The 12354-nt window shown below is 47.0% G+C and overlaps 2 protein-coding genes across 4 annotated transcripts in view; both read left to right on the top strand.

Moving 5' to 3' along the window:
- The window catches only part of Cep85 (centrosomal protein 85), a 38688-nt gene extending 28005 nt beyond the window's left edge, over positions 1 to 10683 (top strand). For all 3 annotated transcript variants that reach the window (XM_076863179.1, XM_076863180.2, XM_076863181.1), the window contains 4 exons: positions 6057 to 6164; positions 7308 to 7533; positions 8014 to 9905; positions 10618 to 10683. In XM_076863179.1, coding sequence (XP_076719294.1) covers positions 6057 to 6164; positions 7308 to 7533; positions 8014 to 8174 — 495 coding nt within the window. In that variant the 3' untranslated portion in view covers positions 8175 to 9905; positions 10618 to 10683. The remainder of the gene's footprint in view (positions 1 to 6056; positions 6165 to 7307; positions 7534 to 8013; positions 9906 to 10617) is intronic.
- Positions 10684 to 10812: 129 nt separating this feature from the next.
- Positions 10813 to 12274, top strand: Sh3bgrl3 (SH3 domain binding glutamate rich protein like 3). The gene is made up of 3 exons (XM_076863177.1): positions 10813 to 10967; positions 11535 to 11702; positions 11830 to 12274. The coding sequence occupies exons 1-3, from the start codon at positions 10920 to 10922 to the stop codon at positions 11893 to 11895; spliced, it is 282 nt and encodes a 93-aa protein (XP_076719292.1). The 5' UTR covers positions 10813 to 10919; the 3' UTR covers positions 11896 to 12274.
- Positions 12275 to 12354: the final 80 nt, after the last annotated feature.

Here is a 12354-nt window from a genome sequence, read left to right as displayed (position 1 = left end):
TCCATTTTAGGGGTATGATGTAGTTAGGCTGCAACTCAAAGTATGGAAGATTGGCAGCATAGAAGGAGGCACAGCCAGGGAACTACTGCAGAAATTCTAGAAAGGTGATGGGTAAATGTGGCATAAGGCAGCATAACAAGGAGGAGATATGAGGGGACAGACTTAATTGACTTTTAGAAGGAATCAATGACTGACAGAGTGTGGGGGGTTGAAGAATTAGGGAAGAACCAAAGACAGCTCCTGGTTTCTATTTTGGACCAGAGCGGGAGTGTCCCTAATTAGGTTTTCTAAGAGATCCTGAGCAAAGCAAGTTCACTCAGGTCCTCTTTGGATGCCTAAAGAGAGGTTTTTTTTGTTTCAATTTTTTTGATACTGGGGAGTAAATCCAGGGGCATTTAACTACTGAGCTACATCTCAGCTCTTTTTTGTATTTCATTTAGAGTCAAGGTCTCACTGAGTTGCTTAGGGCCTCGCTGAATTGCTGAGGTTGTCTTTAAACTCATGATCCTCCTGCCTCAGCCTTCTGAACCCCTGGGATGACAGGTGTACCACCACGCCGAGCATTAAAAGAGGTTTTTATACCAAACACATGAAATGCACTGTCTCTGAGGAACAACTGATGGCTGCTGTCCTCCCTTTGTCTTTGCCTTTGTTTTTATTTGGGTTGGGTTATGTCTAATTAGCTTACCACTTTCAAGTCCTTAAGGAGGTAGTGAAGTCTAGTAAACATATATACCCATTTTATTTTATTTTTATTTATTTATTTTAAACGTATTTATTTTGGGGGTGGGTGGGGGTTTTTTTTGTTTTTTTTTTGTCTTTTGGAACTGGGGGTCGAACCCAGGGCTTTGCAAATGCAAAGCAGATGCTTTGCCACTGAGCTACATCCCAGCCCTATATACCCATTTTATTTTATTTTATTTTATTTATTTTTTTTTTATTTTTTTTTTTATTCAAAACATTACAAAGATTTCAGAATCACATCGGTTACACATCCACATTTTTACATAATACCATAATAGTAACTGTTGTATTCTGCTACCTTTCCTATCCTCTACTATCCCCCCTCCCCTCCCCTCCCATCTTCTCTCTCTACCCCATCTACTGTAATTCATTTCTCTTCTTATTTTTTTCCCATTCCCCTCACAAACTCTTATATGTAATTTTGCATAACAATGAGGGTCTCCTTTCATTTCCAAGCAATTTCCCTTTTCTCTCCCTTTCCCTCCCACTTCATGACTCTGCTTAATGTTAATCTTTTCCTCCTGCTCTTCCTCCCTGCTCTGTTCTTGGTTGCTCTCATTATATCAAAGAAGACATTTGGCATTTGTTTTTTAGGGATTGGCTAGCTTCACTTAGCATAATCTGCTCTAGTGCCATCCATTTCCCTGCAAATTCCATGATTTTGTCATTTCTTAGTGCTGTGTAGTACTCCATTGTGTATAAATGCCACATTTTTTTTATCCATTCATCTATTGAGGGGCATCAGGGTTGGTTCCACAGTCTAGCTATTGTGAATTGTGCTGCTATGAACATCGATGTGGCAGTATCCCTGTAGTACGCTCTTTTGAGGTCTTCAGGGAATAGTCCGAGAAGGGCAATAGCTGGGTCAAATGGTGGTTCCATTCCCAGCTTTCCCAGGAATCTCCATACTGCTTTCCATATTGGCCTCACCATTTTGCAGTCCCACCAGCAATGTACAAGAGTGTACCCTTTTCCCCACATCCTCGCCAGCACTTGTTATTGTTCGACTTCATAATGGCTGCCAATCTTACTGGAGTGAGATGGTATCTTAGGGTGGTTTTGATTTGCATTTCTCTGACTGCTAGAGATGGTGAGCATTTTTTCATGTACTTGTTGATTGATTGTATGTCCTCCTCTGAGAAGTGTCTGTTCAGGTCTTTGGCCCATTTGTTGATTGGGTTATTTGTTTTCTTATTGTTTAATTTTTTGAGTTCTTTGTATACTCTGGATATTAGGGCTCTATCTGAAGTGTGAGGAGTAAAAATTTGTTCCCATGATGTAGGCTCCCTATTTACCTCTCTTATTGTTTCTCTTGCTGAGAAAAAACTTTTTAGTTTAAGTAAGTCCCATTTGTTGATTCTTGTTTTTAACTCTTGTGCTATGGGTGTCCTATTAAGGAATTTGGAGCCCGACCCCACAATATGTAGATCGGAGCCAACCTTTTCATCTATCAGACGCATGGTCTCTGATTTGATATCAAGGTCCTTGATCCATTTTGAGTTAACTTTTGTGCATGGCGAGAGGAGGGGATTCAGTTTCATTTTATTGCATATGGATTTCCAGTTTTCCCAGCACCATTTGTTGAAGATGCTATCCTTCCTCCATTGCATGCTTTTAGCCCCTTTATCGAATATAAGATAGTTGTAATTTTGTGGATTGGTTTCTGTGTCCTCTATTCTATACCATTGGTCCACCCGCCTGTTTTGGTACCAGTACCATGCTGTTTTTGTTACTATTGCTTTGTAGTACAGTTTGAAATCTGGTATCGCTACACCTCCTGATTCACACTTCCTGCTTAGAATTGCTTTTGCTATTCTGGGTCTTTTATTTTTCCATATGAATTTCATGATTGCTTTATCTATTTCTACAAGAAATGCCGTTGGGATTTTGATTGGCATTGCATTGAACCTATAGAGAACTTTTGGTAATATTGCCATTTTGATGATGTTAGTTCTGCCTATCCATGAACAGGGTATGTTTTTCCATCTTCTGAGATCTTCTTCTATTTCTCTCTTTAGGGTTCTGTAGTTTTCATTGTATAAATCTTTCACCTCTTTTGTTAGGTTGATTCCCAAGTATTTTATTTTTTTTGAGGATATTGTGAATGGGGTAGATGTCCTCATTTCCAGTTCGGAAGATTTGTCGCTGATATACAGGAATGCCTTTGATTTATGCGTGTTGATTTTATATCCAGCCACTTTGCTGAATTCATTTATTAGCTCTAGTAGTTTCTTTGTAGACCCTTTTGTGTCTTCTAGGTATAGGATCATATCATCCGCAAACAGTGATAATTTAAGTTCTTTTCCTATTTTTATGCCTTTAATTTCTTTCGTCTGTCTAATTGCTCTGGCCAGTGTTTCGAGAACTATATTGAATAGAAGTGGTGAGAGAGGGCATCCCTGTCTTGTTCCAGATTTTAGAGGGAACTATATACCCATTTTAAAGGCCAGATTTTTAGTAGGGTATTTAGTTTTTTGTTTGTGTGTGTGTGTGTGTGTGTGTGTGTGTGTGTGTGTTAGTACTGGTGATTTAACCCAGGGACTCACACATGCAAGTTCTCTACCATTGAGCTATACCCCCCGCCCTATTAGGGTTTTTTTAAAAAAAAAATTTAATATTTTTTTAGTTGTCAGTGGATCTTTATGAGGTGCTGAGACTCAAACCCTGTGCCTCACACGTGCTAGGCAAGCGCTCTACCACTGAGCCATGACTCTAGCCCCCTACTAGGGTTTTTTTGTTTTGTTGTTTTTAATTTCTTGTAGTTATAGGCGGACAGCCTGCCTTTATTTTATTTTTTTAATTTATTTTTTTAATGTGGTGTGAGAATTGAATCCAGTGCCTCATGCATGCTAGGCAAGCACTCTGCCACTGAGCTACAGCCCCAGCGCCCCCTACTAGGGTTTTTAAGGATCTCCAAGTAGGTTTCCTAGAACCCTGAAATCTCAAAAAGTTGAAGAAGCCAAATATTTAATTTTTATTTTTATTTTATTTTATCATGCTGGGAATTGAACCCAGGGCCTCACATGTTAAACACATGCTTTTCCTCTGAGCTACATCCCCAGCCCTAAGCCGGCATTTTAGATGATACATTTACCTAACATGAGAAAATGCAGGCAAATTAAAATATCAGGTGAATTTATTAGAATAAGGTGGGTTTATCATGGTTATCTTGGATATTTCATGGTCATGAGCCTTGGTAGTTATGTTTTTATTACTATAAAATGGTGAAATTGCTGGGCATAGTGGTGTACACATATAATCCTAGTGACTCCTGAGACAGGAGGGTCACAAGTTCAGAGCCAGACTGGGCAATTTAGCAAGGCTTTGTCACAAAATAAAAAGGACTGAGGATGTAGCTTTTTTCACTTCAAATATCTGTTCAAGGGGCTGGGATTGTGGCTCAGTGGTGGACACTTGCCTAGCATGCATGAGGCACTGGGTTTGATCCTCAGCGCCACATAAAAATAAATAAAGTAAAGGTATTATGTCAATCTACAATTTTAAAAAGTATCTGCTCAAATCAGGTGCAACGGGGAGCGGGGAGAACTGAAATGAATAGGATGAGAGACAAGAAGATAAAAAGGATCTCCTCCCTATGACCTTAATCACCCCCCAACACATGCACACACAGAATACTCACCAGATTAGATACCTGTGAGTGTGCTCTCTTGCCCCTTTCTATCTGTCAAAAGCATTTCATACTCATTTGGGACATCCAACTGTTAGCTTATAGGGATTCTTTGGCGGGTGTGGTAGCACCAGCCTATAATCCCAGCAACTCAGGAGGCTAAGGTAGTAGGATCCCAAGTTGGAGGCTAGCCTGAGCAATTTAGTGAGACCCTGTCTCAAAATAAAATCCTTTTTGCTGGGGAATGATATTGACCAAATTATATTGTTATATTGTGTGCATGTATGAATATATAACAATAATTCCCATCATTATGAACAGATATAATGTACAATAAAAAAAGAAAAAAAAGTTTTTGAATGGTGGATGCACCCGGTGGTAAAGTAGTAGGTTCAATCCCTACTACTGCCCCTGCTCTCTGACCGCCCCCCCCAAGGAAAAAGAAAAAGAGAGGGACGGTTTGGTATTCTTTTCAGTATCCCCAGTGTTTGTCACAGTAAATGCTTAATGAAAATTGAATTCAACTGAATGGCACATTCTCTGCATTCAAAAAAGTTACCGTCAGCCAGGCATAGTGGTTCACACTTGTAATCCCAGCAACTTGTGATGGGAGGATCACAAAATCGAGGCAGTTTAGCAAGGTTCTTAGCAATTTAGTGAGACCCTATCTCAAAAAATTAAAAGGACTTGGGGATGCGACTCAGTAGTGAAGTTCCTCTGGGTTCAGTTATCAGTACAAAAAAAAAAAAGTTACATTCAAATAAGGGAAGATTTGTGTATGCAGCCAACAGAATATTAAATGGTATACACGTGAGCCATGCATATGACAGGGTGGGATTAAGTTTAGTTGGATCTAATTTGCACAGTGAAGAAGGCCTTGGAAGCCTCTGTGTAGTGACAGGCAAAGTAGAAGAGTAATCTGAACAAACAAAGGAGAAGAGGAGTGAGCAGAGGCCTTGGAGCTGGAGCCTTTAGGGATGAAGACTAGTGATTCAGTGTGGCTGGAGTGAAGGCTGTGTAGAGTTGGTAAAAAAGAGTTAGGGATAGGAAGATAAATAGAGGAGTCAAATGTCCTGGTACACCCTCCTGAGAAGCTGGCCTCAGGTTCATATATGATCAGTGGCAGTTAAGGGTTTAAATGGGAAGTCATAGATAAGATCTACTCTAAAATACCAATTGGGTGTGGTGGCACATGCCTGTAATCCCAGGGACACTGGAGGCTGAGGCAGGGGGATTACAAATTCCAGACCAGCCTGGGCAATTTAAATTCTTCCTCAAAAAAGGGGGTGGGTTGGATGTGGTGGCATCTGCCTGTAATCCCAGCATCTTGGAGGTTGAGGCAAGAGGGTCGCAAGTTCAAGGCCAGCCTCAGCAATTTATTGAGGCTCTAAGTATCTTAGTGACATCCTGTCTCCAAATAAAAAATAAAAAGGATTAGGGATGTGGCTCAGTGGTGAGCGCTCCTGGGTTCAGTCCCTGGTACCAAAAAGAAGAGGGGTGTCCAAAGGTGTAGTCAGTGGTAGAGTGCCCCACTATCCCCACTACCAGGAAAAATGATAGTAATAACAATCTCAGCAGCAGTGTGTGAGTAGGGTAGGACTTCCTGTAATAGTCCAGGCCAGAGATGATATGATCTGAACCGATTTGTTACTCCTGGGTGTTTTCTACTTGCTGTGGAATTCAGAGCCTAGAGCAAGAACTAGCTCAAGAAGATGGAACAAGCCAGGCTCTGAGAGAGGAGGCCCAGCGGAGGGAGACAGCCCTGCAGCAGCTGCGCATAGCTGTGAAAGAGGTAAGTAGCACTGGCCATGCCCCTTGGTACAGCCTCCACAAACCTTACTTCTCTGTGTACATTACCTAACCCTGCCCCTATAAAAACCCCAGCATTGGAGAGGTGCCTGCTGAGATGTTTGAGCAAAGGAATGGGAAGATACATTGCTTCATTCTTTACATTAAAGACCCTAAACCTTTATTATTATTCCTGGCCATATTACCCAGAAATGCCTTTCAGTTGTGGAAGTCATTCTCTCTCCCTTTTGTCTTCCCACAGCCACAGGTCTGTGGGTTTGGGGAGGGAGTGTTTTAAGAAAACTGATGGTTTGGTATCCTAATGCAGTCAACAGAGCTGTCAGTAGAGGGCCACCAAGTGCCAAGTGTCTAGGAAGGAATCTCCCAGAGCTAGCATTGTCACGTGATTTAGTGGGGGTGTAGGTGAGGGGCTAGAAAAGAACTTCAGAATCTTTAAAACAATAAAGGTAGGAAGGGAGGAGAAAGGGTGATTAGGCTGTCAGAAACAGGGAGGGAAAGAGCCAAGGGTATGCATGAATAGCTGGTCTGTGTAGTGAAGCCTGTCTCCACTGAGCTGAGGGTTTGAAAAGGCAGGACACCTTCAGTTCTTTGTCCTTCAGTCTCTACCTTCCCCAGCTGCACACCCAGTGGCTACTAACTGTCATATTGTCTTATTTGCCCCTCTTATTCCTCTGATAGCCTGTGATCAGGCTGGCTGGTAGCCATTTTTGTCAGGGTGACAGGGAGAGATTGAAACCAGTGTCTCCTCAGATTTCACTGTTCACGTTAGGCCATCTCTAATAGCTTGGCTAACAGAGTTGGCTGAGGGACTGGCTTCAGATAGAGTTCCTAGGGCAGGATCTTCTCTAGTTCCTGGACAGAAACCTGGAGGCTGATGACTCAGAGGCTGCTGAGGAACAACTTCCTCTCCAGTGCTGGATCCCTGTGGGCCTAGCCTGCCCATAGGAGGAAGCAGGCCTGGTGTAGGAGGTGGGGGCAGGGGTGCTAAGCTTGTTAGTGGGAAGGGGTCATCGCCTATGACTTGTACCCGTACCTCCACATACATAAATCTATACCTCCACATAAATGCAGACACTCTGCCTTTTCCTGAACCTGGGTTAATATGTTTACCCATCTATCTGCTCAGCTCTCGGTGCAAAACCAGGATCTGATTGAGAAGAATCTGACGCTTCAGGAACAGCTGCGCCAGGCCCAGCCAGGGTCCCCATCTTCACCAGACACAGCCCAGCTGGCAGTTGAGCTATACCAGGAGTTGGCCAGTTGCCTTCAAGATTTGCAGGCTGTCTGCAGCATTGTGACCCAGAGGGCCCAAGGCCACGACCCTAATCTCTCCCTGCTCCTGGGCATTCACTGTGAGTCCTCAGGCCAGGCGGGGACCCACGAGAAAGGGAACTTCATTCTCTTATCCCCATCCAACTCTCCTTATCCTTATGGTAATATACAAACAGGATGCATAGGCCTAGTTACTGATCTCCCTGAGATTTATGTGTTTCACAAATTAAGTGTTCAATAAGTGTCTTTTGTAAACAGGTTCCTTATGGGGTGCTTGCAAGCAGGACAAAGTTGGCCTTAAGCAGCAAATTATCAGCCCACTGTCCCCAGCTGCTTTTTTAAAAGTGCCATGTCTGAAGGCTGGGATGTAGCTCAGTAGGCAAGTAGACTGTACTTGCCTAGCATGTCTGAAGCCCTAGGTTTAGTCTTCAGTACTGGTGGGTGGAAATGCTAAGTCATAAGATCATGGGCCTCAGATACTGCCTGTCATTACTGCCCTTTCCACATGAAAGTATCTCCCAGCTGACTTATTAACACTCTTGAAATGTTCTCCTCCTCAGCCACACAGCACCCAGGGACTCAGCTAGATTTGCAGAAGCCAGATGTGATCAGGAAGAAACTAGAAGAGGTTCAGCAGCTGCGCCATGACATCGAGGATTTAAGGACCACCATGTCAGACAGATATGCCCAGGACATGGGAGAAAACTGTGCCACACAGTGAGGCGTGCTGGGGGTGAGATAGGCTATGTTCTCTGGAAGGTGGGGGAGATCTGAGCTGTTGAGAGCCTGGCCAGGAGGTCCCTGCCCTGACAATCCTGTCTGTTGCTGCTGCTCCCAGAGAAGAGTCAGAAGGGAGGAGAAGAGAGCCTGCATCTGGGGGCCACAAGCTAGTGAGGGAAGTATTCCTGCCTTTCCCACTCTGGCTTTGCCTTGTTGAATTGCGTTTGTCCTGTTGTCCTAATTGAGAGTGAGTTACTAATTAACTTTCTCGCAGGTTCTACTGATAAGTCCTCACAAATTGTTCCCAGCCCTAGGCTGACATCAAAGGCAAACAAACAGCTCACCTCCTTTCTCCATTCTCTGGGATGAATCCACATTCATTCCCACTCCATACTTTGGTCCTGCTGGTACCCAGAACTCCTTAGAGGAGCCTGAAAAGGCCAAGCACAACAGTGACCATTTGGAGAATTCTCAGGCCCCATGGACCCCTTCCTGGGAACTGAGCTGGCTTTCTGAGTTTCTCAGGCCCAGTCCCACTGCTTCTTCCTCAGGGCTCTTATTCTCACAGAAGCCTCAGGGTGATCTGTTCATTAGCAGAGTTCCCACTAGGATCAGGACTCCAGGGATTACAGCCAGATTTCCTTAATCTACCTGCTGTGCCATCTTTACAGGAGACTACTCCACAGCTGCCCTATGTCCATGCGGTCAGCATAGCTCCTCCAGTGTTCTCAGGCCTTCCAGCCATCCCTTTTCTTAGACTTTGAATACATTCTTCTCTGTGGTTCTAGGATCAGGCTGAAACCCCCCACCCCAGACCACAGGGCAACTTTCAAGCTGCTTCCTGCAGGGCTGATCTGATTTGCGCCTCTCTCTTCTTGGGGTGTATGGGGGGGGGTCTTTTCCCTTTCCTGCTCTGGCTTCCTTGAAGAGTTCTGGGTCAGCTTAAGGTGTGACTTTTAGTGTTTCCTGGGTTGTTTGTTTCTGTGGGGCTTTAGGACCCTCTGCTTTCTGGTTTTTCTTGCCTCCTGGTTTAGGGAGCATCTCAAAGTTGTTAGTGTCTGGTTGTTAGGTTAGCCCCAGGTCTTTAGATCTGGAGCCAGGCCAAGCAGGGGCCATGTTTGGGTATGGGGAGCAAAGCAGTGCAGGAGTGGAGGGGCAGCCATGGTAAAAAAAGCTTTGGGCTGTTGGCAGCATCCTGACCCTCACTCAGGCCTGAATGAGCTTCCTTCTTAAGTGTTTTTACAAGTTTGTGTTTTATCTATGGAGTGACTTATCCCTTCCATTCAGAGCAGCCCCACCCAGCTGGCTGTCCCCTAAGCCTCTGGGCTCCTGCCTCCTTAAGCAGAGCTGCCCGGTTGGTCTCCACCCTGTGTTGGGAGCCCAGCCACCATGCTCACGGGTATTTCTCCTCATAAAGTTTATAAACAGTTATTTATATGAATCTTTGTTATGTCAACTGGTTTGTATTGCCTATTTTGATTACAAAATAAAATATTTAACAGACACATCAGTTTTTCATAGCTTTCCATCGATACTGTTCCTCTGCCACACCCCTCATTTTGGGCTTGTTGGAGCCAAAGGCTGGGTGACTTAGCCAAGTTCCCCAGACAGCAGCAAAGAGGGACTTCTTCACGTCCTTATCTCTACCACTTCTGCTTCTTTGCTCTTCTGTGGGGACAAATAAGATCTCTTCCTTCACCACTTTGTTGGCAGAGCTGCCCCAAGTCATAGAGTAAGTTGCCATTGGAAAGAGCTTCAGCAAGTCTCTGGGGGGGGCGGGGGGGGGGGGAGTCTGGCCTCTGGGTTTCTGTGAGGAAGTGGCTTCCCCAGAGCAGAGCAGGCACTGTTGCCTCAGAGGGCTGGGCCTGTCTTCCTGGGCTGTTAACTGAGCCCTGGACCTGAGGGGCATTATGTCCAACCAGACCTATAGCTAAGTCTCCAAAGTCGGGCTGCTGTTGGGAGTCTGCTCCCTCTGAACTCCCTGGACTCTTTCAGAGTAGCAGCAGCTGTGGGGTGCTATCTGCAGCATGGAGTCATGGGTACGTTGAGACCCCCTCAAGACCAGCTGTGGATCTTGAACACAGGCTGTCTTGAGCCCAGCCTCTAGAGTCCTGGCACCAACCTTGGTGTACACACTTCCCAGAGCCGGTAGTCTAGTATCTTGGTCTCAATCTGGCTCCTGGAGGGTGTGGTCCTCGCTTCCTGTGGCCACCCTTTCTTGTTTAAGCCTGCAAGAGTGGAGAGGAGCTGTAGGGGAAATCCCTGGCAGGGCTGCCCCTGCTTTGGTGTGCCTTCTATCCAGGAACTTTGAGTTTGAAAACTGCTCAAAGTCCCAAGCTGAGCTCCTCCTGGAGACCAAGGGTGGCACTGGTGGGTAGGTGGATGTACTAGAAGCAGGGTGAGCCGGGGAGGCCTTTGCTAAACCCTCGCCCCCTCTCTCCCAGGCCTTCACTGCCATCTGTCCCTCCCCAGCCTCACATCGTGAGCCCCAGATCAAGCTACGGCTGAGGGGGGTGGGGGGCGCAGCTGCAGTGGTCACCCGGAGAAGGGCGGGGTCCTCCAGCACGAAGGGTTGTGTCGCACAGGCCCCGCCCCACCCGCCTGCGCCACCCATTGGTCGCAAGAGCAGTGACTCGCGGGCGGAGCAGGAAGGAAACCGCTCCCGAAAGCAGCAGCGTAGTCTCCTGACCGTGCAGCTGCCGCTACCACCGGCTTTCGTCTGTCTGCATATCCGTCTGCCTGCAGCATGAGCGGCCTGCGCGTCTACAGCACGTCGGTCACCGGCTCCCGCGAAGTAAGTGCACGACCGGCCGCTGCTGGGGAAGAGCACGGGCCGCTTTCCGGTGCTGTGGACCCTGACGCCTGGGACCCGCCCCCACGACGGGGGATGGGGCGGGGCTTCCTGGATCCAGGGTCTTCGAGCCCCATCCTGTGCCCCTTCACTGGGTATCTTGGGTCCTCAGTAGCACCAGCGTGGTTTACCTGTGCCCATCCCCCACCAATGGGACAATCACTGTCTGTACCCCTTACCTCCGCATCCTTATCTCGCTCTCTCGCTGTGTGCGTGGTGTGGGGGTACCCCAGCCAGACTTGCCCTGCATTCCCCTGGCTGAGCTCTTGACCCTCCCGGCCTGAACTTTATCCCACTTCCATTCTTTCTGACCCTCTTCCCATGGTGGTGGGCCCCCTCTCATCCCCTGCCTCTTCAAGCCTGACTTGCCCTCATAACTCCTAGTGGCCAGAACACTCTGGTAGAGTGGGCAGGGGGGCAGAGAGACAAAAGCCCCTGGTCACATCTGCCAGAGCACTCCCCATAGGCCTTCCAGCCTGCGCACTAATCCTGCCCACCCTTGACCCCCAGATCAAGTCCCAGCAGAGTGAGGTGACCCGCATTCTGGATGGGAAGCGCATCCAATACCAGCTAGTGGACATCTCCCAGGACAACGCCCTGCGGGATGAGATGCGAGCGTTGGCAGGCAACCCCAAGGCCACTCCACCCCAGATCGTCAACGGGGACCAGTATTGTGGGGTATGGGCCTGGGGATTGGGGGTGAGGGGAGTGTTGTTGGAGGACTCCAGCCAGGGTCAGACCTACAAAACAGTACTGTACCTCCTGCAGCAGCACTGAGGTGACTACCCCTGCCCCTTCCCCTCAGGACTATGAGCTCTTCGTGGAGGCTGTGGAGCAGAACACACTACAGGAGTTCCTGAAGCTGGCTTGAACTGAGCCAGTTCCTGGTCCCTGCTGGACTCAGCACCACATTCTCCCCACAGAACTTGCCCGGCCTTGAAGGACCCTGTGACCAACTCCTGTCGGCCCTAACCTGATCATGAAGTCCCTTCCTCCTAACCTAGGCCCCTTCTTCCTCTTTGTAGCCCCCTCTCTTCCATTCAAAGGCAACATTCCTTTACCCACTAGTCTCAAAAATTGTCTTAAGCAACAGCATAAAAGGCTGTTCTTCCCAGCCAGGCCTTGGGGCTGCCACCCTGTCTGGCACTGGCTGATGGGTACTTCTTTTGGTTCCATTAGTCAGAGCTCTGCCAAAGGCCCCGCATTCCCTCTCCTGGGAGTACCTTAGAGACAATTAAATGCCCATTCCACTGGCAGTGTCTGTCTGGTTGTGACCTGGGCATCCCAGGCCCCCACCCTGGGTTAGTCTAGTAATTGTGATAAAGCTGTG

This window comes from Callospermophilus lateralis, chromosome 7 (genome assembly GCF_048772815.1).
Source record: "Callospermophilus lateralis isolate mCalLat2 chromosome 7, mCalLat2.hap1, whole genome shotgun sequence".
Lineage (NCBI taxonomy): Eukaryota > Metazoa > Chordata > Mammalia > Rodentia > Sciuridae > Callospermophilus > Callospermophilus lateralis.
This window is presented reverse-complemented; position numbering and strand designations above follow the sequence as displayed.

Excerpts from the sequence above, each read along its gene's own strand:
- Sh3bgrl3 (XM_076863177.1), top strand. The coding sequence starts at position 10,920 with ATGAGCGGCCTGCGCGTCTACAGCACGTCGGTCACCGGCTCCCGCGAA. Across the intron at positions 10,968-11,534 it reads CGGTCACCGGCTCCCGCGAA|ATCAAGTCCCAGCAGAGTGA; the intron begins GTAAGTGCACGA and ends CTTGACCCCCAG. Across the intron at positions 11,703-11,829 it reads ACGGGGACCAGTATTGTGGG|GACTATGAGCTCTTCGTGGA; the intron begins GTATGGGCCTGG and ends CCTTCCCCTCAG.